At 38.1% G+C, this 26,532-nt stretch overlaps 1 protein-coding gene across 1 annotated transcript in view; it reads right to left on the bottom strand.

The window, feature by feature from the left end:
* The window catches only part of LOC131344715 (ras-related protein Rab-26-like), a 74,959-nt gene extending 71,913 nt beyond the window's left edge, over positions 1–3,046 (bottom strand). Inside the window, exon 1 of the mRNA XM_058377161.1 lies at positions 2,525–3,046. Coding sequence (XP_058233144.1) covers positions 2,525–2,701 — 177 coding nt within the window. The 5' untranslated portion in view covers positions 2,702–3,046. The remainder of the gene's footprint in view (positions 1–2,524) is intronic.
* Positions 3,047–26,532: the final 23,486 nt, after the last annotated feature.

Here is a 26,532-nt window from a genome sequence, read left to right as displayed (position 1 = left end):
TTTTTATACATCTAATAAACAACAGCAGACAAACCGTAAGGTTCCTGAAGCTGCCATGTAATTACCATATACAAAACATTCATTCTTTTCTGGGACTTATCAGTATTACATGAATCAAACTTGAAAGAAAGTTTAATTTAGGTTACACACATCGAGGGCAGCTTGTTTCTGTCAGCTGTATTATAAAGACTGTTTTGCCATGAGTACAGCAAATGTATTATTTGCACTATTTAATCATGCAACTGAACTAACAAAACTCCATGTCATTCACCAACAGACTGAAGGATATCAGTTTTATTTCCCAGTGGCACACACAACCTTACACAAGTCTTGCAGTATACTATTTTTTGATGTTTATTCATTGCAGCAGATTTAGAACAATCATTGGGCTGGAAAACAAAACAGTGTAGGTCAGTTTTAAATGCATGATAGATGAATTGCAGTAATCTATTGTTGATCTGTAATGGGATGCTAATTATCATGTGTCTGCAGGTTTTCATTAAAAAAAAAAGAAAAACACTGTCGGGCTCTTGTCCATATGAAATGAGGAAGCCTACACAGGGCAATTAACATTGTTCTTTAGTAGGTGCTTATAAGAAGAATTTACTTTGTAATGGTAATTTTGAAAACCTCTTTGTGTTATTTTGTGCTGAATTTATTGGGCTATATTAGTAATTCATGACTGAAAAAGAATAAAAGAAAAGCTAAAAAAAAAGCTGGAAGTAATGCTATTGTCAATATGTTATTTAATAGAGGATTCACATTTTTATTCTTTTATTCTCAAGTAACAGTGCATACATAGCTCATGCATATACATATATATATATATATATATATATATATATATAGATAGATAGATAGATAGATAGATAGACAGATCATCATGCTAAATTAACTGCAACTGTTGAAATGTAATGGTGGTAACCAGGGAAATTTTTCACTATTTAATCCCTTTGTTGATTGTTAAACTAGGACACTAGGACACTTGTTTTTAATACTGAAAAATTGTGGTTCACTAACAGAGAGAACCCTTCAGAGTTCTCACTGTGAAAGGTGTAGCCTTTGGAGGGAGCAGGTCATAATCATGATCACTTCAGTATGGACTGCTGTGTGTCTCCTGTTAGGATGAAATGAAAACCTGCAGGTCCTGCAGGCAGACCACTGCAGATAAAACAGCTGATTAAAAAAAAAGTTGGCAAATCTGAAAGAAGTATGTGCCAAATTTCAGTTGTGGGTTTATATAGATTACTTTTCACTTCAATACTTGTAGCTTAAAGGCTGTAGAAATTCAGTTCCAAATTAACTTTGATATTAAGCAATTGTATTTTGATTCCATTATGCTTACTATTTTTGATTGCACATTAATTGGCTCTGGTTGTTGTGGAGGTTTTGTATTTGTAATTCTCCACCTGTAACTGTTTTAAGTCACTGCACTTCCACTGTTTCAAACTATGCAGCATATTGACACAGCTGTCGTATGTGAGTGCTGTTTGCACTCTGCAGGATCTGGCAATGCACACAGCAGCCACGGTCAATTACACACAGCCCTAAACTTCAGTTATCTCACTTCTGCATCTGCTCACAACATGTGTAGCAAACATTGTGTGCTCACAGGTGCATGCTTATCTTTAAGGCTGAACACTGGCTGTAGCTGATATGTGTATGGATTGTTTTAGACAAGCTGGTGTTGATACTTTCAAGCAATCCAATCTTGTGCAAAATTCAGAGCAAGGGAGACTTCACTGAACTGCATACAAATAAAGACTTAAAATATAAAATATAAATGCTGCCTCTATCACAGTCTTAAAGACTCGCACCTTTTTATACAAGTGGGGCCATGCAGAGACCATGCTGGTATTTTAAAGATATACTATAAATATGGCAACCCAATTATGATCTAAATGAATCACTTAAGCAAAATGTCCAGCAATGCAAATCAGTTTGAAATAAACATGATGCTAATCTATGCACCACAAGAATACAACTAAAAAACTATAAAAGTTTTCAGACAGCCTGTTGTCACAATAACAGTGTGATAAAATTACACTGAATTTATTAAATAATTCTATGTACCCCAGGGAAAACTGACGGCTATGATTATTTTCTTAAGATTCAGACAAATATTTGAAATTCATTTTATTTAATCGTATTATTATATTTACACCAACTCAAAACTATGAAAAGTTATATTGTAAAACTGTAAGTGAGAGGAGAAATATTAAGAACCTACAGTCACCATAAAATGATTTTACAAGGAAATATACACAATAGCTAATAAGAAAAAAAGGTCTTCATGAGGTCTACACCACGGCTGTGTTGTCAATTAAAGAACTATTCCCAAGAGACCTATGTAAGGGTTCTAAAGAGGCTCTACCTGGTGTTGTGTGAAAGAAACCTGATCTAGGGTTCCATATAAAAACTTTGGGGGCTTCCCTTAGAAAGACAAAACAAAGAGGCCTAGGCAAAAGGTGATGGATACAACCTTTATTTCTTTGATTGAGCTACACAACTCATTGTTGCTCACCTTGAACGCGACGTCGTAAAATTCACTACTGCTGACAGATGGTCGGCTCGGATGCACCACTCCATTAGCCTGAACTCCAGCCACCAGGCCACTTTTACTCGATTTGTTACTGTTGTCTTTGGTTGTAGATGGGCTCGCGCTGCCGCCTTTGCCCTTTGAAGCCTTTTTCCTCGACATTACGCGAAAAGCTTCGACTTTAGGGAAAGTCGCGCGCACCGACCGCAAGCACAGCGCTCTTCTAAAGAGCTTTCCTTAGTCTCCGCGGTGGATTCTTCGTATTTTTTCTCTCACCCTGCTCGTAAAATGTTCCTCCAGACGCCTGTTTTCAACTGTGTAAATGCGAAATGAAGTTTCACACACTTTTTTACTGATCAGTGGCGAGTGCAGTTATATAATTCAGTATCAAACGCTACACTTGTTCAAGCATTCATCCGCTTTCTACCACCAATGTGCCTGTTTCCACCGTGCAGCTAGCTAGATGTCCTGGAGCTTGACAGCAGAGATGCACGGATGCAGTCACATTTCACACCAAACGAGAGAGAGAGAGAGAGAGAGAGAGAGAGAGAGAGAGAGCGCTCCAGGAGTCGACACGTTTTAAAGCAACAGTGATGTATTTTTTTCATCGCATACTTAAATAGGCGAAATAACTGCAGGTTCTTCAAATATATAGTACAAGAGTAGGCTTAGCCGCAGAGTTTCAAATATCTGGACTACGAAAAGCAAGTACGTTATTCAAATGAAGGCAGATACACCATAGTGTTACTATATGCAACTGTATAATCTTGTGCTTTGTAAAGCATATACACAATTGAAGACACAAGTGCAAAATTTTGCATCCGTGTATTCTACATATGTTCTGTGGCCTGCATAAGATATAGTTCAATATGTAGGCACTATGTAGTGCGACATATAGTATGCTATATGTCGAGTTTGGAATTCGGGATCTCTTTTGTAATCGAAAATCTGGACCTGTGGAGCTTTCCATGGTACTGAACAGAACACGCCATGGGCAGGGTGTGGGTTGCCAGATTGGAATTTTCCACTATTGTCCACTAAATTGGTAACGGGTGTCAACTAATACCCGAATAAAGTATATGTACTCGGATTAAATATAATTATGTTTACAATATAACTTTTATTTTGAACATAAATCATATATTTATATGATTAACTAAATGACAGCTAAACATCAATAAATAGAGAGAGAAACTGAATCCAAAAAACTGAATCAGGATTCTGTTTTCTATACTCTAACACTGCTTAACATAAGCTTAGCGTTTTCCTACAGTTGCTGATCTGCAGACTTTGAAATATAAGTTTGCCAATAATAGGGATATCAGTTGTAGCTATTAAATCTGTGCTGTAAAGGAAGGAAAAAAAACTGACTACAGCTCCATGGGAATCAGTCAAATAATCTGTAAACAATAAATAAATAAATAAATAAATAAATAAATAAATAAATAAATAAATAAATTTAAATAAAAGAATAAAGGAGGAACACCATCCAAGCTGGCAGCAATGAAACGGGTCATTTGTTTTGAACGGCGATGGATTGGCGCAAATAATAATTATCCACTAGAGGGAGGAAAAGGCACATTTTTAGGGGATGTAAATCGCAATAATTTGAGCATTGCCTTTTACTATTATTTATGTACAACTACTACTACTGCTGCTACTACTACTACTACTACTACTACTACTAATAATAATAATAATAATAAAAATAATAATAATTGTGAAAATAATAATAAAAAAATAATAAAAAAAATCACAACAAATCGACTCAAACTAAACCCACAAAAGCTCGGTCTGTCGGCTAACAGTTCACATGAACACTCACCTGCACCCGTTTATGCTCATACTTCGGTAAATTTATCGAAAAAAGGAAAGAAAAGAAAGAAATATGAAAGAAATATGAAGTTTCTGCTACAAAGTTCTCTAGCTCTCTGAGCTCGCCTCTACACCATAAAGTGTGAGGTAACTGCGCATCATTAAGTGATGTGCATACGCAAGTTTTGTTTTATTTTATTAAATTATTTTTAATTAATTAAACCAAAATAATAATATATAGGAGAAATATAGAAGTACTGCAGGAATATTTGTACACACCTTTGCAGCTGTCAAGTTCTTGTATCTGTGTCTTCTTCTTCCTCCAGGTGTGAAATAAATGCCTTTCTGTGATTGGCGCTCATTGTTTTTTGCAGTATTTTGATTTACATTAAATGAAAAATAGTGTATTTTAATGGCATCAAGGGGATGTTTACCATAGTGCAACTATACAATACAGTAACATACTGTATAACTGTCCAACAGTAAAATACAGTTCATTTTACAGTTAAATACTGTGTGATTTACAAAAATCGCTAACAGTGTTGGTACAAGATGGGTTGGTTTGAGTATGTCAGAAACTGCTGATCTGGGAATTTCACACACAACAGTCTCTAGAGTTTACACATAATGGTGTGAAAAACAAAATACACTGAGTGAGGGACAGTTAGGTAGGTGGAAATGTCTTGTTGATAATAGAGTCAGAAGAAAATGGGCAGATAGCACCAAACCACAGTCCTCCAAGAGGAACTTCTCTTGCTTCTGAGGAAAGGGATCATAGGAAATGTTCCCATCCCAGATGGAGACTCAGGATTTTACAGCAGGTATTTTGTTGTTCCCAAGAAAGATGTGGGGCTGCATCCAATTTTGGACCTGCAGGCTCTGAACTGTGCACTAAAGATGTTCAAGTTCAAGATGCTCATGCTCAAACTTATCGAGCTGCAGATCAGGTCTGAGGACCTGAATTGGTTTGTGACAATAGACCTCTTAAAGACTCTTATTTTCATATAGACATTCTGCCAGAGCACAGGAAGCTCAAGTTCACTTTTGAGAGCTACACATACCAGTATTGTGTTCTTCCTTTTGGCCTAACCCTATCACCATGCACATTTACAAAATGCATGGATGCTGTTCTGTCACCGCTGCATCTCCAGGGTATCTATTTACTTAAATTACCTGGACGACTGGCTGATTCTGGACCAGTCAAAGGCTATGGCAGCCAATCATCAAGATGCTGTGCTTGCCCATATGAGGTCTTTAGGCCTTAAGTTGAACCCAGAGAAGTGTGTGCTTTCTCCTTCTCAGATAACCACCTTCTTTGGGGAAGTTTGGGATTCCACCATGATGCAGGCATGTCTCGGCTCGGGCGGCTTCCATCCTGTCAGCTGTGAAAGCTATTCGGCTAGGCCAAAGTCTCTCTGTTGCCGAGACACAGAGAGAGTGCTCACCTCATGGCCAACATTATCCCTTTGGGTCTGCCTCACATGAGGCTGTTCCAGTTCTGGCTCAGGCATGCAGGCTTTCATCCCTGCAGGCATCCCCTCAGGGTCATAAGGGTTATGCACCACAGGCTTCACACCCTTCTTATGTGGAAAAGACCCCGATACCTGAACTTATGTCCTAACCAGAGTGTTGTGTCATCATCGCAAGACTCTTTCAATGGACGCCTTACTTTTGGGCTGGGGAGCAGTCTTGGACAGTTGCCCCACCCAGGGTCTCTGGGAGGGCCCTTATCTCTCCTGGCATATAAATTGCTAGAAGAAGAGGGCCATGTTTCTAGCATTGAAACCTTTTCTCCCACACCTCAGGGGCTACCATGTGTTAGTGTGCACAGACAGCACTACAGTAGTTTCCTATATCAATCATCAGGATAGTCTGCTCTGGGCAAAGACCAGGTTTCTTTTGCTGAGAGCAATTTTCATCCCAGGGTACATAAATCAGGATACAGACTTCCTAAGAAGGCAGGTGCTAAGGCCTGGTGAGTGGCTTCTCCACCCACAGGTGGTGGAGCACATTTGGCAGATTTTTGAATGGGATCAAGTGAATCTGTTCGTCTACAAAGAGTCAACCCATTGTCCACTATAGTGTTCACTTTTTCATCTTGCCCCTCCGGGTCTGCATACTCTGATACAGACATGGCCAAGGCTCAGCCTGTACACCTTTCCCCTGGTAGCTCTGCTCCCAGATGTCCTAGCGAGACTGGAGAGGCTGCATATGCTTTGCCCAGCTCGAGCTTGTGGCTTAAGTTCTCCTCTCTGTTTGTCTTTGGGAGCCAGAAAAAGGGCAATCTAGTTTTCAAGCAACACTTGGCACAGTAGTAGTAGTAGTAGAGGCTATTACCCCGGCCTATGAGGTACGCTGTATTTCTTTGCATCTACAGTAGGTGTCAGAGCTCACTTTAATAGGTCCAGTGCCAGGGGTGTTCCCCTCCAAGAAATTTGGGCTGTGGCAGGCTGGTCCTCTCCACACACCTATCAGGTTCTATAACCTGGACCTGGAGCACACTCCAGAGTCCCAGGTCCTTTAGGGATAATAGATGTTCTGTTCCTGGTTTGCTCATGTTCTCTCACAGCCTCTGGGACAGACATCGACCATCGAGTGTGGCGGCGTGAGTATTGACATTCACTTAGCAGTGCCAAGTTTCCTCAACAGGGAATTACATCCAGTTACATATGTAATCCAGTTCCCTGAGAAGGGAACGAGATGCTAAATTGCTTGCTACAACCCCAGTGTCCATTCGCTTCCTTCAGATAAGTAGAAGCTAGAGTAATGTGATTTAGATGCTTAAATTGACTTATTGGCACGTATTCCCTTCATCATGTCTCCTAACTGAGCCATTGGCATGTGTACACACAGAGAAGGTTACAGGTTTCACACTTTCCCCCTATTTTGATGACACTGACTGAAGCTTTTGACCTGTATCCTCATGAGATTTTACACTGTGCTTTTACTTAATTTTTGTCTGATTATATAATTAGATAAAATCTATGAATATTAAGATGTACAGGTGTTCCTAATAAAGTGGATGGCAAATGTATACACTGTATACACACACAGTTAAATGAGGTTAGGTGAGATCAATCAGGTGAGATAAATCACTAGACAGGGGATGTTAAATGATTCTACTGGGAATTGGGTGTGGTTGCAGTCTGAGGATCACAGGTCTTGAAGTTTCTGGAGGACATGGTAGTTGTGGCAGTCACACCTATTAATCCAGTTATTTGCAGCAGGTGATGAGTTTCAGTGGATAATTGGAGGTTGATAGTTTAGGAAGCACTGAAAAGAGATTTAAACTGTAGAGTTTATATGGAATTCAGTTTTGCTTTTTCAGCACATGAGTGAAAATCAGACCATTGCAGCATGACATAGGTTGCTTGCAACTGTTCTTACTGGGAGAAGTGAATGCTAGTTAGTCCAATATAATCAGGATATATGGATATATTTCTAAACAATGATTCAGAACATACTTCTCTATAGTGTGTTTCTTTTGGGGAAGGAGGGTCTGACCTAGAATGTGGAGGAACAGCACCCTCTACCAGTTTAAAGGCGTAATCATAGGGCAGAATCGGGGAAGCACATTGTACTGGCCTTACCATGAAATCTTTATTAAATCCTGATATTGAACTGGGATTTAAAACGTTCAGAAGAGATTTACCAACTGTTCTGGAATGATAGCACACCATTCTTCTAAAATAAACTGCCTCCAATTAGTGTTTTGATGATTGTGGTGGTTTTTATCAGTCCATAATCTCTCATACAAAATACAAAATGAGCTTAGATCTGGTTACTGTAAAGACAGTAAGAAGAAGTCTGCTTTTCCTACATACCAAAGAATTTAATCAGGTGAGGGAAGCAGGGAAAACTATGACATTTACAGGACATTGGTACTCTTTGACCAAAAGTGACAAACACTTTTCTAAAAGTAGGCCTATTCAGACTGCTATTCATTCTGACAGATTAAGGAGTTGGTCAGCCAACAGGGAGGGCTGAAAAACTACTTAGCTCTTGCATATCAGTTCTATCATGCCAAATTTGTAGCTCCATTGCCCTTACTTATTCCATCCCCTTATACCCATCGGTCACTCAGTAAAGCCTCTCAACAGCTGAAGTTGTTCTGTTCCACTCACACCTGTCTCAAATCTCAGCAACTGGCCACTGTGGAAGGAAGGATAATGAAATAAGTGGGGAATCTGGGCCAAGAGTTCAGAAAAATTAACAGCCCTGTCAAGGATGGCTTACATGTGCATCAGTACCATGTGTGTTTGGATGTGTATATTCACAAGTGTGTGTGTGTGTGTGTATTTGCATGCATATACTGTAGGCATAACTGTAGAACTGTGGTAGTAGTTGGGCTTTATATAAACAAGTAATGTTACTACTGTATCCTAAGCTTTTAAACAGTTGACTATTATAAATGGTTAAATAGTTTTTTTTATGTATATCAAGTTAAAATAGAGATAAAGATACTGCATATTGGGTATTTGTAAATTGAACTGATTTGCTACAACATCAAAATGGACTCTGTGCATTATTTGGGAATTCATTGACAGAACATTTAGCTTAAAACTCTTAATATCTACATAAAATAAAAGCAAAGTTAAGGTGTTAAACAGCTTGTCTAAGGTCAAAGGTTTGCTACTAGACCACATCTTCAAGCATTCTACCAACTGTCAGCAGAACAAGTGCTCACTCAGCTGTGGGCTGTACCAAGTGACACTCTCCCCATTAGGGTCTGTGTGTGGGGAATTACAATGCCAGCAATTTTCCTGCTGTGTACATGCCAGTGGCAGAGCTCTGCACCACTGGCACAGACTGGCATGCCTGCCAGTTGAGCTAGATTAACAGTAAGTAGAATATATTTTAATTATCTTTTATACAGAAGTATATTTTGTTCACATTTTATTTGTTAATGACAACGTAGGCCCCCAAACAACCATATTCATATTTATATCCAATCTTTATACTTTTTTACATGAAAAACAGCACACCACACCACACCACACCACACCACACTACACCACACCACACCACACCACACCACACCACACCACACCACACTACACTAGCTTACTGGTGAAGATTTTTGTTTTAATTGAAAAGCAGTTCCAAACAAAAAGAAAAATCAGTATGATTTAGATTCACTTCACTTTAAATCATTTAATTATTAGTATTTCAATGGAATTTAAAATATACGACGCAGGAGGGAATTAGGTCTTTATGAAGATTAACATTTCTTGATCTATATGATCACATTCCCGTATGGACCAGCTACCATTACATCTATGGTAGTAGAAAAAGTCTGTGCACTATAGCCTGAATGTGCCTTATTCATTCTCTGGCTGTTTGTTTCCTTTCAGCTAAAATAACTGTTAAATATTGTGAAAGAACTGAAGACACTACATTTTCCCAAATCAGGTCTAAATACAACTGAAAAATAATCAAAAATAAATTAGATGTGTCTTTGTTATTAGATTATATACTATTGCAAGGCTCTAGTAGGTGATAAATCCAGAAGCCTGCTCTGCTTGGAGATCATTTATAACTGGCATTGCTAGCTCGCATGCTTATGTGTCATGCGTATGTACACGTTTGTAATGGAGCATTCTCTGAATTCATAGCAAGTTCAGCCTGAGCTATGAATCCTGAATGCTGTCTTTGCTTCCTGTGCACATCTAGGAATTGCCATGCTGTGATTTAAAACTTCACACATAAGGCTGCTGTTGAATATGATTAATTTGCTGACAGCAGGAACACAAAACTAAGAAAATGGGCATGTTAGTAGTGATCTGAGAACAGCAATAGGTAATCAGAATTTTGAAAAAAGGCACTTCATAATGTTTTGTTAAATGCCTGTTTATTAATCAGCTCATTATAACTAATTAGCATTAGATTTCATGTATTGATAAATTGTTAGCATATTTCATAGTTGATGCTAAAGTGACTGGATTAGAAAAAAGTAGTCTTACTGAAAGTACAAAATCACCAGCTCTCTCAACAAAATAAAAATACAGCACACACATTTTTGTGGTACTCAATGAACAAACACAACTCAAAATGCAGCCTGAATGAACTCAAGAACAAGGTTTTTGTTCTCTGTTTTATTAATTTCTTTTGTGTGCTCATGCTGTCTGGAACGGTTTACCCTGTCATTTCTTTCTGCCCATCAGGAGTTCTCTCTCAGCTGGAGGCATGATACAGCATACACATGACTCACTGCAGACACCTGCTGTAGTGCAGCAACACTGGGGATTTGAGAAGAAAAATATGTGTATTTCTGTATATATTAAACAACAAGTGTGACTTTTGAAAGATTAAACTACATGGTGCCTGGTGTTTCAAGCAAATCTCTTTTATTTTTTATGTTTAATCAAACGATTTACTATGCAGTGTGACAATTGTTTGTCACAGGGTGTCAGTTGTTGTCTGAGGAAAGGATAAATGAGTAGAACAAAACATTATGACAGTAACATAGTGTGTGTATTTCAGTCTACATGCATGTTTTATATCTGAGTGGGTAATAAATATCTTGATATGTATATAAATATATAAGACATATTTAGTTAATATGGTTAAGGTTAGGTTTTAATGTAAGCATAGACTTAATTAACTGCATTAATCAGTATGACAACTCTTCACAAGGATAGTAAGATAAGAGTGTGTGTGTGTGTGATGATCATGATGATGACGATCTCATTCCAAATGCAGCTCCGAGTTGTTGTCTGTGGCTTCAAAAAGCTCTGTGTTATCTTTTGTCTGTCATTTATTTGCCAGTGTCCAGAGTCCGGGTGTGAATCTAACAGTTGTGAAAGATCCAATCTCAATCTGTTTTCTCCATTCATGTATGAACCTTCCACCTTTCCTGTCACTGGTGGGTCACATTATTTGCAAATACACTCATTACAAGCCAGCTCACTTTCACATGTCACCAGCAGTAAAAGCAGTTTAGATCCAAGACAATCTGAGCAGCCCAGGAGCTCAATGGTCAAATAAGGAGAAAGCTGATGAAAGACTGGCCTACTTAGTGTTGAACTGGTGAACTGAGCTTGACTGGACTGAAGCTGGTTTTAATGATTAAATCCTAAAATTCTAAAGTGGTTTTGGCTTGTGTTTAGGGGGAAAACCCTTAAAGATTATATATAGAACCCTAGAAAAGAGGGCTTCATGACCACATTGCACATTATGGCATTACTGCAATCACTTTACATATGTATTTCCTTATTTTGCATGCATCATGCTTCTTATTGTACCATAACTCTTAATTATTTAACTTAATTGCCATTGGCATTAGTGGTATGCATCATACTGTTCACCTTTACCTTTACACTGTGGTCTTAACTTATTGCTCCATAACCTTATTTATTTCATTTAACTTTTATTCCTATTATCTGCTAACTTCACTACTAGTTGAATACTGCTTTCCATTGTACTTTTTCTCTGACAATGATAATTCAGTTGAATCTAACCATAACCTAAATAAAACCTCTTTTTATTCCTTTTTTTTTTTTTTTAAATAAATCTGTGCATTGATTTATGGGAGACATGACACTTCACAATCAAATGATATATAACAGTGAAATGTTTCTTACCACAATTTTATTGGGTATTACTCAAACTAAACTAGACGATAATTGCATCCATATATTTTTTAGATGGAAAGAGTGGCTTTGTTTGGTTGTTTGTTAAACAAAATATAATCATTTAATGTGTTCCAAGGTACAACTCAGTTAAAACATCTGCTGCTTTGTGCTAGCAAGTGCACTCAGGTATGGGTAGAGGATGGAACTTGCCTGGCTGGAGAGTTCTTGAGGTCTTCAATGGGCATTTATTTAAAAAAAAAAAAAAATCTTCAGCAAAGCAGCATATATCTCTGGGGAATATCTCTACATATATTCCAATTCTTGTTTTGAACTTTAGGCCTGTAGAAAATGGCTGTGAAAGGCAAGAAAGTATTGACGGTCCTTAATATTACTGGGATTAGACCATTTTGTTAGATGTCATCTTTGAGACTAATGCTGTTTGAAATTCACATTTCCATCCTTTGACAGACAAGCTTGGGTTGAGAAGTTTCTAGAGTACTATTCTGACATGTTAGTAATTTAAAATAATACCGACAAGTATATAACTATCTACAGTGCCTGTAAGGACACCAATAATGGAAGTTTAAAAAACAGAAATAGCATTAACTAGACCATGCAAGAGGTGTGGTGGTTATGAAATATCTCCTCTCATCTCTCTTACTCTTAGTTCTTACTAAAATGGAAACACCAGCAACATCAATTTTGCTGAATTAGCTGAGTTTTTGACGGAGGATACTAGAAAGAGTGAATAGGGGTATGTTGCAGTTATGTTGTTTAATCCCCTAAAATCAGGACAAAGTCACCACCTCTTTTGATCGCTCATTTGAACATATAGCGAATATTTAATGTAGTCTAACATTAAATTAATGAGATATAAGAATGATAATGATAATGAGAAAAATTTGCCCCATTTTTATCGCTGTTGATTGCTAAATAAATGCTACCCATGAAACTAAAACCATTAGCAGGACCATTGAGACCAATTAGCAGGACAAGGCTAAACAGATGTGTATGACATCCTCACTAACTTCTGCAGTGAAATGTTTAGAGCTAGACTTTTAATTTCCCTATGAAGAACTGTCAACTCCTTGCACATTCACATTTATTTCAGTTATGCACAATTTAATTTGACCACAAAAACTTGTATATAATGTGTAAGATTACTGCTTTATAAAATTAGCAGTAAACATATGTGACCATTAGATGGCAGAGTAACTTCAGCTCCTTCATGGCCAATAAAATTTTACAAAATCTGTAGAAAACCCATGCTCACATTTGCCAATATGCATTTATTGCTATGGAAGACACATTTTCATCCAGCCAAATACATGTGGTACTGTGTTGTCTTTAGTTGTTGCATATAATGTATGGTTTATGGATAAAACAGTGGAAGTGATGAAACGTTTTGAGATAAAATTGATGTGTTTAGTTTGAATGGTGTGAATAGAAACGGTCTGAAGTGAATACCAATGCAGTTGCAATGAACCCAACTTTTAATGGCATACATTAGTTAAAGAAAACATGAGTGTCACACAGCAAAGGAAAGCCTGCATCAAATTAGTCTCGTGTTCTGTCTGACTGGTGTCATGCAGCAGACACATAAAACGAACAGCACGGCAAAGAAATAAACAAATTAATGTAAAGCAGGAGAAGGCAAAGCACAAGCCTTACTGGCAAAGACCATTGCGAAACATGGCCTGCCAATTTGCAGAGTTTTTTCTTATGTCTAACAGGAGCTCACAGGAAGAGGAGGGAGTCTGTGTGTTTGTGTGTGTGTGTGTGTGTTATGAAAGAGAGAGAAGAGACAGGCCTGGAATTAATAATGCTGTCTCTTTCCTTGAGATGTGGAGTGTCGCCGGAGGACAGCAAACCGCATCCTTCCTTCCTGATGTCCTGGGACAGGAAAGGGCACATAGAGAGGTCACACCACCTATTTCATGTTCTCCTCCCCCGTTGGGGTCAACAGATGCATGGCATAAGTACTTCCGGGGTTGTAGTAGGTGACATCTATCTGCCTGTATACAAACACACACATGCATACTAACATGCAGACATACACATATATAAGTAAATTAACTAGAAGTCATGGCATTAAACTTAAAATTGGTAAATAATATTAAAAAATGTAAATAAATAAATAATAACAAATCATTTAATTCTTACACATTATTCCCATTTTTTCATGAGGTCCCACAGGTATTCAGCTTCTTTCCTAAGTTTCTGGTGTTGAAAGGAATCCTTTAGTCACAGACTTCTCTTGTGTTGTTTTGCAATAACATCAAACTGGCCATGGAAAAAGGACACAACAGTGGTGCTTCAGTGGTGTGTTATACTCACATCATACTAAATAGAAACTTGAAAATTATGTGATATGTATATATAATTTAAGATTGTATACAATGTATATTTTTAATTTTAACTGTTGCCTTGTAGGAGATTGTTAATGGCTAACTATAAATAATTATAGTAGACACTTAGACAAAAGATAATAAATAAAATAAAGTTATTTTGTTAGTGTTGGTAGCTTCCTAAAAATATTCTGAATTCTGTCTCCACAATATTTTCTTTCTTTTGACAGATCATTTTGTGTCTTACTGGGATTAAATAATTTAGGCAAGGAAAATAAGGAAAATTACTTCCTCTCAGAAAGTAAAATGTTTTGTTATATGATTTTACATTTTTTTCTGCTAATTTTAAAATTTACAGAGGAAGGAAAAAACTGCTATGGTCAATTTCTGTACTACTCAATCAATAGTTTATTAGTTTTAAATCAAACCGCAAGAACTTGTTCTATTTTAGGTAAACAGTCATGAAAATTTAGGTGAGTCATGTCACATCCGGTGACAAAGTATGTGAGAGAAGACCCATATTTGACAAAATGGATGTGAATGGTACCACTGATCATCAAGCCCCTGAGCACTTGCTCATCAAACATCCAGGTCAACAAACATAGCCCTGTATCTCACTCATCCTAATTAGATCCATTCAGCAGAGATGATCACAGCCTTAGCTGCACATTCTGTGAGTTTGAGTAGTTTCTATGGAGGTAGTATGAGACAAATAGTCAGAAATTGGGGTAAACAGGAAAATGGTGTGTGTTTGTGGACGTTTTGGGCTCATTTAGGAGTAGTTGAGATTGTAACAAAGGAAAGAATTACATCAGAACAAGATATTGGGAACAGAGAGAAAAAACAGATGCTGGTATTATAATCTGTCTTAGGATCCCTAGCACAATTTTCCTGTAATTTGAAAAAACACACAAAACAAAACAGAACAAAGCAAAACAACAAAAAACAAAACAAAACAAAAATGTTACTGCACATGCATTGTATTTCATTCTACCTTTCATTCCACCGTTTTCATTTAATTTTTTTTTCTGTCATCATTTTAACAAGTGATTAAGCCAGGCTCTCTAAAGTTTTTTTCTAAAGAAATTTGCACTGTTATTATGATGACTGCTTTGTGTTGGTCATTTTTGGAGAACAAGAGAGAGAGAAAAGTCAATTTCTTTTTAAGTCTGTAACAAGCCAGCACACCACCTCTTTCTCTCTCTCTATTATATTCCACCCGACTACTACCAATACAAGTCCCATACTGGGGATCAAATTTTATTCAATCAAATCTGAGACGATGGCAGTCCCTCCTAATTCTACAGCATGTGCAGGTGAAATCTGCAGACAAAGTGCTTATTGAGTTCTTGCCAGACTCCTATTCTCACCATATGCACACAGTCCCCTTTATTGAACTATGCATTTTTGCATTAAACATTATTGCTTTCTGCTCCAAGCAGGAGCCAAGGCTATACTACCCACATGAGTACTGCTGAGTTTGGGCAACACACACATAGACCCGCATGCCTTACCCATGTGTCTACTCAAATGAAAGGCATTTCCTTCTGAGACTGGACCCATCAAGCCAGACTTAAGCTGCAGTTCTTGTGAACTTAACACCTCACATGACCAAACTGATGAACAGCATACATCAGCCATATTTTGTGTGTGTGGGTGTGTGTGTCCTTGTGCCTTCCATTCACATAGTTATTAACATAGCTAATTAATGCTATGTTAAATCTAGCCATACATCTTAACCATAACAGTAACCAAAAGCAAATACTTTTTTAAAATTTTGCTTTTTAATTAACTAATTAATTAATTAATTAATTAATAATTTTATTTGATTATTATTATTTTTAATTAAAGCTAAAAATGTGGTGGTGGGGTGGCAATAGAATCCAGGCATGATTTGAGAATCAATAAAACAGTAATAGACGTAAAACATATATATCTATTAGTGACATAGTTTAGGAAAAATCTTTGCTTTTTGCCATATGACCAAATGTAGCTACACTATTGGGGCTATCTACTGAATAGCTTGTGAGTATAGTATAAATTAATGGTAACTTGTCTTTTAAAAGTGTCAATGAACTGTACCTCATAAATAGGGCTGAAACAAATAATCTACAAAATCTATTTAAAAAATCACAATAAAAATAACTTACGTAGCACGAAACTCTTTACAGTACATTACCTGTAATTTTAATGTGAGAAATATCATCATTAGTTTGTACAGGAAAAAATGTGTAAAACAGCAAGAGTAATATCCCTGCTTGAACATGATAAGTATTACTATCTGGTCATATATCTAACTTCCTTCATCAGAAAATAATTTTTTGCCACACTGATCAAATAATCCAGTTTATTTAATCGATGGGATTAAAATGAGCACAGTGTTAATTGAATAATTAATGAATGAGACAAATGTTTTCAAACTTAAAACACAACTCTGTTATGCTGTTCGGGCAGCGAGCAGCAAAGCTAGTTACCAATTAGTGCATAGTAGCGTGTACTATTTTCTGACCCAGTAGCTTCGATAAACAATTGTATATTCTTATCATAACAAATATATATTTTTAAATCAAGTCTCCATCCTGTTTTCTATTCACATCGAAGTTGATCCCCAAAATAGTTGTTTCACAAATTGTGGGCATTAAAAACTAAGAACCAACCAGACAACCAGACAACAATTTGCTTGCTGTGTGTTTCGCACCGCTCACACACAACAAGCAAAATTAATTTACTGTATCATCGAAGCATTCCAGTGTGTGAAACAGGCAGTGGATATTTATCCTGCCTTTGTCTGTTCCGTATTTGACTAAAACAGGTTTTGAAATACAAATCAGTCATACAGTTGCAGAAAGAATGGTAAGTGTTTTTAAAAAAAAAAAAACAGAGGTGGCATTTGGTGTCCCTCCACTCTACTCTCAACTGTTGAATATTAATCAACCACTTTAAATACAAATAAATCACACACACAAATACACACAATTGCATAATTGTATTCTGTAGGGTGAAAACTATTTGTGCACTGTAGTTACATTTTGTTTTAAAATAATATTTACAAATAATATAATATTAAGAATAGTATCATTGATTTTTAGAGATTTAATGTAGAACATCTGCATGTTTCCACAGTAACTCAAAGAGGTATTTAATTAAATTGATTTTAAAAATATATATTTTGTTATTTTTAAGAAAAAGGTGTGTCTCCAAACATCATGTCTGTGGTGCTACAATAGATGTTGCCTCTTTAATAAAAGGAGGAATTCTATAAGGACTACATACTGTGTATAAAGGTCATGCCAATTGATGGTTGATTTGATGAGTAAATGTTTTTCAAATTTTTCTATGTTTCTCACAATTTCATGTATTGCACTTTATCAGAGTTTGCGATCAATTTAAGTACTAAAATTTTGATATTGATTTATTAAAATTTCCAAAATGCCCCCTGATCTTTTAATCATCATGATGGCAGCCTTAATTTGAGAAAATTCTGGATTTCTGTTATTTATGTAAACAACAACTGGTACACAAACACCAAGACATTAAGCATTCACTGTTTACAGGACTTGGAGTATATGACTGTTAAATGCAGGCCAATATATCTTCCTTGGAAGTTATAATAATGTTGTCATGATAACTGCTGTGTATATACCAACGGATACTAATGCTAGCTCAGCCCTTGGACACTTATACAACATCATTAGCAATCAGCAGAGCATGTATCCTAAAGCTGTTTATATTGTCGCAGAGGACTTTAACCATGCAGATTTCAAGGCAGTGTGCTACTAGAGAAGCAAGGCTTACTCTAACATCAAACAAGGCTTCAGGGCTAAGCCACTACCATTTCTGGGCCAGTCAGATCACTTGACCCTGCTCCTAATCACAGTATATACCACCCCTAGGAAGAGTGTTCCAATCACTTTAAGGACTGTTAAAACTTGGCTTAAAGGTGCCTCTCATCAGTTATAGGACTGCTTCAGGTCAACAAACTGGGATTTCTTTTGGGTTTTTGAACATTAGGACCTGGAGCAGTATACAACAGCTGTCCTGGGCTACATTAGGTACTGCATGGACACTGTCACAGTGGAGAAGTGCAAGTGGGTCTATCCCAACAGAAATACATGGATACATTAGATAAGATGAGCCCTGGAGCATGAGATGAGGCACACACAGAGCAATGAACTCGAAGAAAGCTGCGGGACCTGATAGCATCCCTGGACGGGGTCTTCAAACATTCCTTGTCCTAGGCTGCCATACCTCCTTGTCTGAAGTCTTTTACAGTTGTCCAACTCCCAAAGAAGAACATCGTCAAGAGCCTCAATGATTACCATTCAGTAACACATGTTATTATGAAGTGCTTTGAGAGACTGGTTCACTCCCACATCATGTCAAATCTCCAGACACCATAGCAATAGTTCCCTCATGAGGGAACTTAATGCTGTGTCATGGCTGACACTATGGGAACCCATGCCGATTTAGATCATTGGTCTTTTTTTCTGCAACAAGGAGCTAGGGATATCAACCAGTAGCCACCAGCCCCAGCCTAGCCTTCTGAGGCAGGAAAAGAAGGCTAGTGTTGCAGTCTGAGTAGCCCCCGCCCCACCCTACCCCCCCTTCCTGGAAAAAATCGGGGTTGCTGACCAGTGCTTGGGGGCGGGTCATCCCTAGAAAACCATCTCTGCCAGGTGAGCCAGAATGGAAATCCTAATGCACAAAGGCTTCTCTGCTGCCTACCTTCACTGATAACCACCCATGGTCCTGCTCCTTATGTTTGCCACCTCCTGGGTTAGCCCCTGCCAGCTTGCTGTTTCAGGTCACTCTGTGAGGTGAGAACAGCGAGAGGCTAACACCTCTCTCAGACCACCTGGCAGCATGAACGCTTCTGCTGGGTGCGTCACAATGGGTTCTGTGGGAAAAGGCTACCAAATCCAGTTTGCTTACTGTTCTCCTTCAAGAAGGATGGGGACTACACTCGATTTTAGACCTGTGTGTTTTGAATGGTATGCTGAAACATACAAGTCCGGGATGTTAACATTCAAGCTCATTGTGTTACAGATCAGGTCCGAGGACTGATTTGTGACGATAATCCTGAAGGGTGCCTATCTTCACACTGGCATCTTGCCAGAGCACAGGAGACTTTCCTACACTTTCAGGGTGAAGCGTACCAGTGCCGGGTTCTTCCTTTAGGCCTAGTCTTATTGCTCACCCTCACAAAGTGCATTGAGGCTACTCTGGCCCTGGGGCATCCATGTACTCAATTATACAGATGACTGGCTCATCTTGTCTCAGTTGAGGGAAGTGGTCCCTAGGCCTCAACCCGTTTGTGCTTTCTCACTCTCTGAGAACCACCTTCTGGGGGATAGTTTGGGATTCAGCCACAATGTGGGCACGTCTGTCTCCAGTTCGTGGGGATTCCATCCTTTCTGCTGTAAATATCTGACTGTAAAATGTGATTAGGCCAGTGCCTCTCTGTCTCTTAAGCTTAGAGGGTGCTCAGCTCATGACTGTAGTGGCCAAAGCTATTCATTTTGGTCTGCTACACAGAGACTGTTTCAACTGCAGACACCCTTATCAGGGTCACAAGGGTTACGTATCATGAGCATTGTACCCTTCTTATGTGGACAGACCTCGGTTTCTCACCTTGGGTTCAACTCTTAAGGCATGACCTTGTCACAGATGCCCCTGTTTCGAGCTGGGGAGTGGTCCTAGATATCTGCCGTACCCATAGCAATTAGGAGGGCTCCTGTCTCTAATGGCACACATATTGCCTGAAGATGGGGGCTTCTAGTTTCTATTTCTAAAACACTTTCTCCAGAAACTCAGGGGCTACCTTTGGAGGTCCTCTTTATCAATCATTAGGGCGGTCTGTGTTTGCGCCCTCTGTTCAGGTTGGTGTACCAAATCTGGCCCTAGGTAGAGACCAAATTTCTCTCACTGAGAGCGATTTAAACTCCAGAGCTTATGATCAGGAAGCATCCTTCTGAGACAGGGGCTGAAACCTGGGGAATGGCATTTCCACCCATTGGTGGTGGAATGCATATAGCAATTTTTGGCTGGACAGAAGTGGCTATATTCGCCTCTGAGGAGCTGACCCACTGTGCCCTGTGGCTTTCTCGTTTCCCTTCTGGTTGGTGCTCCTTGGGAGATATGCTGTCAGGTACAGGGGGTGAATCACCACCCCCACCCTGAAATTCAGAAGGCCTGGTTCAGCGGCTGAGGTTTTTCTGCAGATCATTTCTTCCCTCCTGGGACCTCTCAGTGGTCCTGGAGGGGCTTCTCCAAGCCCCCTTTGAGTCAATGGAGTTAGCCTCTAAGGAGTTTCTGACCCTGGAAATGGCTCTGCTATAAGCTGGTTGTCTGGCCTTTCTGCAGGCCTTCTGCCCTCCGCCCCACAAGTTGGCATAGCAGGACAGACTGCATCCGCTGTGCCAGTTTAGGTTCTTAGCACTTATTGCTCGAGCGCATGGCATAAGCCCTCCCCCTTTTTGCCTGCTTTGGCGGCCACAACAAAAGCAATCCTGTCTCCAAGCAGCACCTTGTGCTGGGTAGTGGTAGCTATCTTCTAGGTCTATAAGGTGCGCTGTGTGGCTTACTCCACTAGGTGTATTGCTTTGTCCAGCACTCTGGTTGGGGCGATCCCCCCCCAGGATATTTGTGTTGTGGCAGGTTGGTCCTCTCTGCACACCCTTATCAGGTTCTATAACCTGGACCTGGACCCCACTCCTGGGTTCTGGGTCTTACAGGTCTTATGATGTTTTGCTCCTGGCTCATTTGTGCTCTTTCAGGACCTCCGTGACAGACATCTCCCGGCATGTGGCAGCGTTAGTATTGGCGTTCCCATAGCGTCAGCCATGATGCAGTGTCAAGTTCCCTCAAAAGGGAACTATACCAGGTTACATATGTAACCCGGTTCCCTGATGCTGCGGACCTTGAATTTCTCACTCCATCTGCCTCTGGATCATGGACTTCCTCACTGATCACTCCCAGAGGGTAAAATTAGGCTCCCATATCTCCTCTTCTCTCAGCCAGCTCCCCTCAGGGCTGTGCACTGAGCCCCCTACTATACACCCTCTACACACATGATTGCACCCCAGCAACAGCATAATAAAGTTTGCTGATGATACCATGGTGGTGAGACTCATCTCCTGGGAAGGACGAGTCTGCTTGCCGAGATGAGGTGGGGAAGCTGTCTGTGTGCTGTACAGAAAGTGACCTATTATTAAACACCACCAAGACAAAGAAGCTGATCATTGGAGGAACAAAACGAACAATCAAACCTTGTTCATCAGCAAGGACTGTATCGAGAGGGTCTCGGACTTTCAGTTTCTGGGTATCGGTCTGATCTGGAGCATTAATATGACTATAGGTGGTTTAAACTTTGTGTCAACCAAGCCATAAATGGAATAAGAGCACAGAAATTCTTTGTAGTCTCTATCAAAAACATGTCCTCATGCTAGTTCAAATGGTCAGCAACAAAGAATACCATCTCACTGACACCATATGAAGACTACATTTACCAAAAAATCAATTCTTTCAGAGAACGTTACAGGAGCGTTATCTTTGTTAATGTTATCTTTGTACTTGCATGCATATTTTGAGAAATGCCAATAACCATACATTAACAGGCATGTGCACAGCCAAGCTGATTTGCATTTGGTGACTATTTGGTGGGATTTCCCTCAAGCCTGAATTTATTACTGCCATTGTGCCTTGATCCCGGACATGTGATTACAGTATGACAGTGATCAGGAAGGAGGTTGCTGTAATAGTTAGACATCATCCCACACATTAAAAAAAATAATAATACTAAATTATTATCACATGAAAAATATCATACCAGCATGCCAGCCCAGTGTGTGTGCTTCACATGAGCAGAGTGGGGGGCAATGCTGCAAATCACTTTGAACCGATGGATTAGGATAACATGGAAAATAAATCACTGCAGTAAAATATTGCTTGGGATTGTTTGTCAGAATTAAGTTCATTAATATAGCTTGTATTGTAATGCTAGCATATAAAACTACATTGATCTATATTTATCCAAATACTAACTGGCATGTCAAAAATAAATGTCTATTCATATACAGTATATATAATTTTTGACACGATAATAAAGCAAGCAACAAACAGCTTCTAAGAAGGAGAAGTTAACAATAATAATCAACAAAAACACTAGGTTGTAATGTAACAATGAATTAACAATTATTGCCTATTGAATTATTGTCAAAATCATCTTGTTACAACATTAAAGCATTAGTAATTAGTAATACATTTCACTTTGTGTAAAGTCTTTATTAAAGTATATAAACTGCTATTCATTTTGCTCTCATATTTAGATCCTGAAGAAGTGATGATCAAAGCAATATTCATGCTGTAACAGAAGTAAAAGTGACTTCACTGGTCATTTCCAATATATTTAAAGATATATTCACATTTTTACTTAAAACATTTTTACTTAAAACATTTAAAACCTGAATGAATTTCAATAATAATGAACCTTTATACAACCTGAGTAAACAATAGCAATAGCACACTGTGTGCCCATAACACATAAACTGGAAACTTACATTTCTGAAATACACAAACATTAGCTATACACTGCATAGACAATGCATGACTAGTGCAGTCTGCAATGTAATCTCAGAATAGATACACACATAGTATATAAACTCCAATCATCTTTTTTTTCTTTTTCTTTTTAAAACAACACATAATGGGTTGTTCGAAAGGGGCATAATGGCCCATGTTAGACAGTATCTGCTATTATAGAGTGACTTTTTATAGAGGGCTTTTGTAGAGTGACTGCAGGTCTGGCCATCAAAAGATCTGTCCTAACTTATCAAACTGTCGTAATGCAACACCCATTTATAAGTTTTTGTAAAACAGCACTTCCAGTATTTTGTGCTATATTGTCTACTTTTTATGTGACTTTATCAGGAAAATGCTTCAAGCATAAAACTAAAGACAGCCTTTCATCAACTAAAAACATGCCAGTAGGTGGATTCACATATAAACATGTTGCCTGTGACAGACTGGTGTCTCTGTCTCATGCCCAGTGTTTTCAGGAATCAAGATGACCTTGACAAGGATCGAGTGATTATGGAATGTTAATGATTGAGAGTGAGCATATGCATTGTATTTGATGTGACAGAAATTGGACAATTACATTAGGAATCATCAAAAATACTTTCCACATTACATAATGCATAAAAATGATGAAATGGTGACAATCTTGGAGCAAGACCTGCACATAAATGGGCCAGTGATTTTGTGTATTGTTGGGGTACAGCTTGTTCTGTCCTACTAAGTTGTTGTGCACTGCTACAGAATTGGTAGACAATGGGCCTATTCACACACACACACACACACACACACACACACACACACACACAATAAGTCCATGTGTTGTCATTGAAACCCAAACAAAAGCAAAACTTCACTAAACTCAGTCTGACCTGTATGTAAGAAGTATTTCCTGTATTATTTGGTTTGCTTTGGATAACAGTTCTAATCATGAAGCAATTCAGTTATATTCTGAATCTCAGTAAGAGGGGAAAACTAATCTGCCAGAGTACATTTGTGCAAGTTACAGAGAAGCTCCTTGCATTTGCTGTCAAGACTGACTTGATATTATCATTATTACAGCACATTACAGCAGATGTTAGCTCCACAATCATCCTAAAACCTTATACACAGACAAAAAAAAAATATAACCACAGATGGTAAAAGAAAAAGTATAGTTTTGTGGTAGCATATATCACATGTATGTGTAGGCATGTATATGTACTACTGTTATACAACCCTAAGCTGGAGCAAGTGTGAGTGAGTATATGTGTGTGTATATGGGTCTGGTGGGGGTTGAAAGCACAGATGTGGGAGCAGTGATGGATGTGCCAGCGACAGATGTCCCCCTACTCTGATCAGCCCCATTCTACTGACCACACACACGTGTGTGTTTGTGTGGTAACTCTGGCACCAGCTGTCTGCTAAATGATATCTCTCAGTGTCATTCATTATTATACAGTAAAATTTTACATTAGTGATATTATCCCATTTCAAAGGGAAATGTTTATCTATAAACACTTCTGAATATGATTCAGTGACAAATAAATAAAACAAATAAAATATGTTAAATATAAACTAATTTTTGTACTATTTATTGAGACTAGAGTTATTCTACAATAGGACTATTAGGTGAATATCTATAAATATTTACCCATTTCAAGTTGACAACAAACTAAAACAATTTGAAATGAGTGAAAATTTAGAATCTTCAAATCTATTATCCTAGTGTAATCTGATTGAAAGATCAATTTTTAAAAAATCTAAAGATATAAAGAAATTAGATCTAATTCAGCAGTAAAATCATAATTCAACTTTCAATGGTCAGGTGATCGAGGAACATCAAGAATCAGTGAACCAAAAAAACCCAAAATAAATATGAAAACATGAAAACAGGTAAAAATAAGGCAGAATGTAAGGCTGTATAGGCTGTTGGCATTGACTATGACATATACTATATATAGGTTATTTCACAAATGAGTAACTACAGGTGTTGAATCCTTAGGTATTGTGGCACTAATTGTGCACAGATGTGTGTGATCAGTAAGATGTAAACGTGGTCTTTGGTGAAACGTTTCTGTGGTGGTTGGGAAATCTCTGTGGCCAAATCGCTGTGTAGTGTCCTGGAGAGTGCAGTTTAATGTCAAACCATCATTGACATGAGAGACTCCCTTCAAACAGCTACCTCTAAGAGCAATGCTTTTTTTGGCCTTTCAATCTTTATCGTATCATATCATATCATATCATATCATATCATATCATATCATATCATATCATATCATATCATATCATATCATATCATATATAAATCTTACCATCTTTGGAGGCAGTTGACGACTTTCTCTTTCTATTTCTATGTCTATTTCCACTTGGGATGAGTGGATTTAATATGGATATGTAAAAAGATTGAGCTAGGTGGTAGTGATGAGAGAGGTTGAAGCTGTAAGTCACCTCATTTATATGCTGAAGAACCTTGAATAGGCCAGTATGACAATTTCCTGCTTCACTTCACTGAAAACAGTTGTTGACACCGGGTTTGTAGGTCTGGCATTTCACAGAAACAGTGAAGCTAGAACACGTTGGAATGGTGTTATTTTGTGGCTGAATGCTAAAGGGAGTTTTCAGCATACTCTGCCCAAGGAAAACTGTGCTCAGTCTGTTGGCACAAGATTTTTTATTTAATTTTTTTTTTTCAGAATCTCCCTAATTCTTTGTTTGCTCTTTCCATTGGATTGGGGTGATATGTGGAAGTTAGTCTGATGGGCATTTAAAGTTTCTTAATGAATCCCTTCCATATTTGCCCTGGGCTGCTATAGCCTATCCATTTTGGAGATGAAGTATTTTGTCAAGCCGAAGTGTAGACTGGTAACTTGGACACAGTGCATATACTTCAAAAATGATCTGTGTGTAATAATGAGGCAGTAATTGTGCAAAGGGGTGTGTGATCAGTAAGATGGTGATTTCAGTGTTGTAGTCCTAAACATTCATATATGTAGGCTGCATGGTGTTATGGGCAGTGAAGGCACTAAATCTGGTGTTGGCACGACAAAATATAATAAAACATTAGAAAACAGTTGGACTTTATTTATGATGTTTCACATGTTTTATTCATGTATTTATTCGTTTGTTTTTGCAGGGTAAGACCATATTACAATGTCATTATTAATACTACTAAGTGAAGTTATTTTACTCTTTTGCTGTTTACATACATAGCCACACACACACACACACACACACGGCAAATGCTATGATGTTTGAAACAAGTGAATCCTTTAACCTAAAAAAAAAACAGGTGTATCCTTTAACAATCTTATAGATATGTTACATTTGCAAAATATCAGCATTGGTATAAGATTTTCACATTTCAAATAACTCTAGGTCTTGTATACAATGTGTAAATCATGTCTTGATATACCTATTTTGACTACATTTATTTAATAGGTGGCAGTAGTATTGACAGACTGATAGAATTGAAAGTGGGATCACAAGACAGAATTCTGTTGTATTTAGGTCCACTTTGTGTTTCCCTAAATTTTTAATTAGTCTAGAAAGAAGTCAGAAATAAAGAAATGATGTCATCCTTGCCCCTCTGCTAGCAGCCATTATTGCATCCTAATTGGATATACATGGCACTTGCGCTTGATTACAAACAGACCCTGGTCAGTGCAAGTGTATGTGTGTAGGTGCGTCTTATACAGCTGAC

The sequence above is a fragment of the Hemibagrus wyckioides genome, linkage group LG02, assembly GCF_019097595.1.
Source record: "Hemibagrus wyckioides isolate EC202008001 linkage group LG02, SWU_Hwy_1.0, whole genome shotgun sequence".
Classification (NCBI taxonomy): Eukaryota; Metazoa; Chordata; class Actinopteri; order Siluriformes; family Bagridae; genus Hemibagrus; species Hemibagrus wyckioides.
This window is presented reverse-complemented; position numbering and strand designations above follow the sequence as displayed.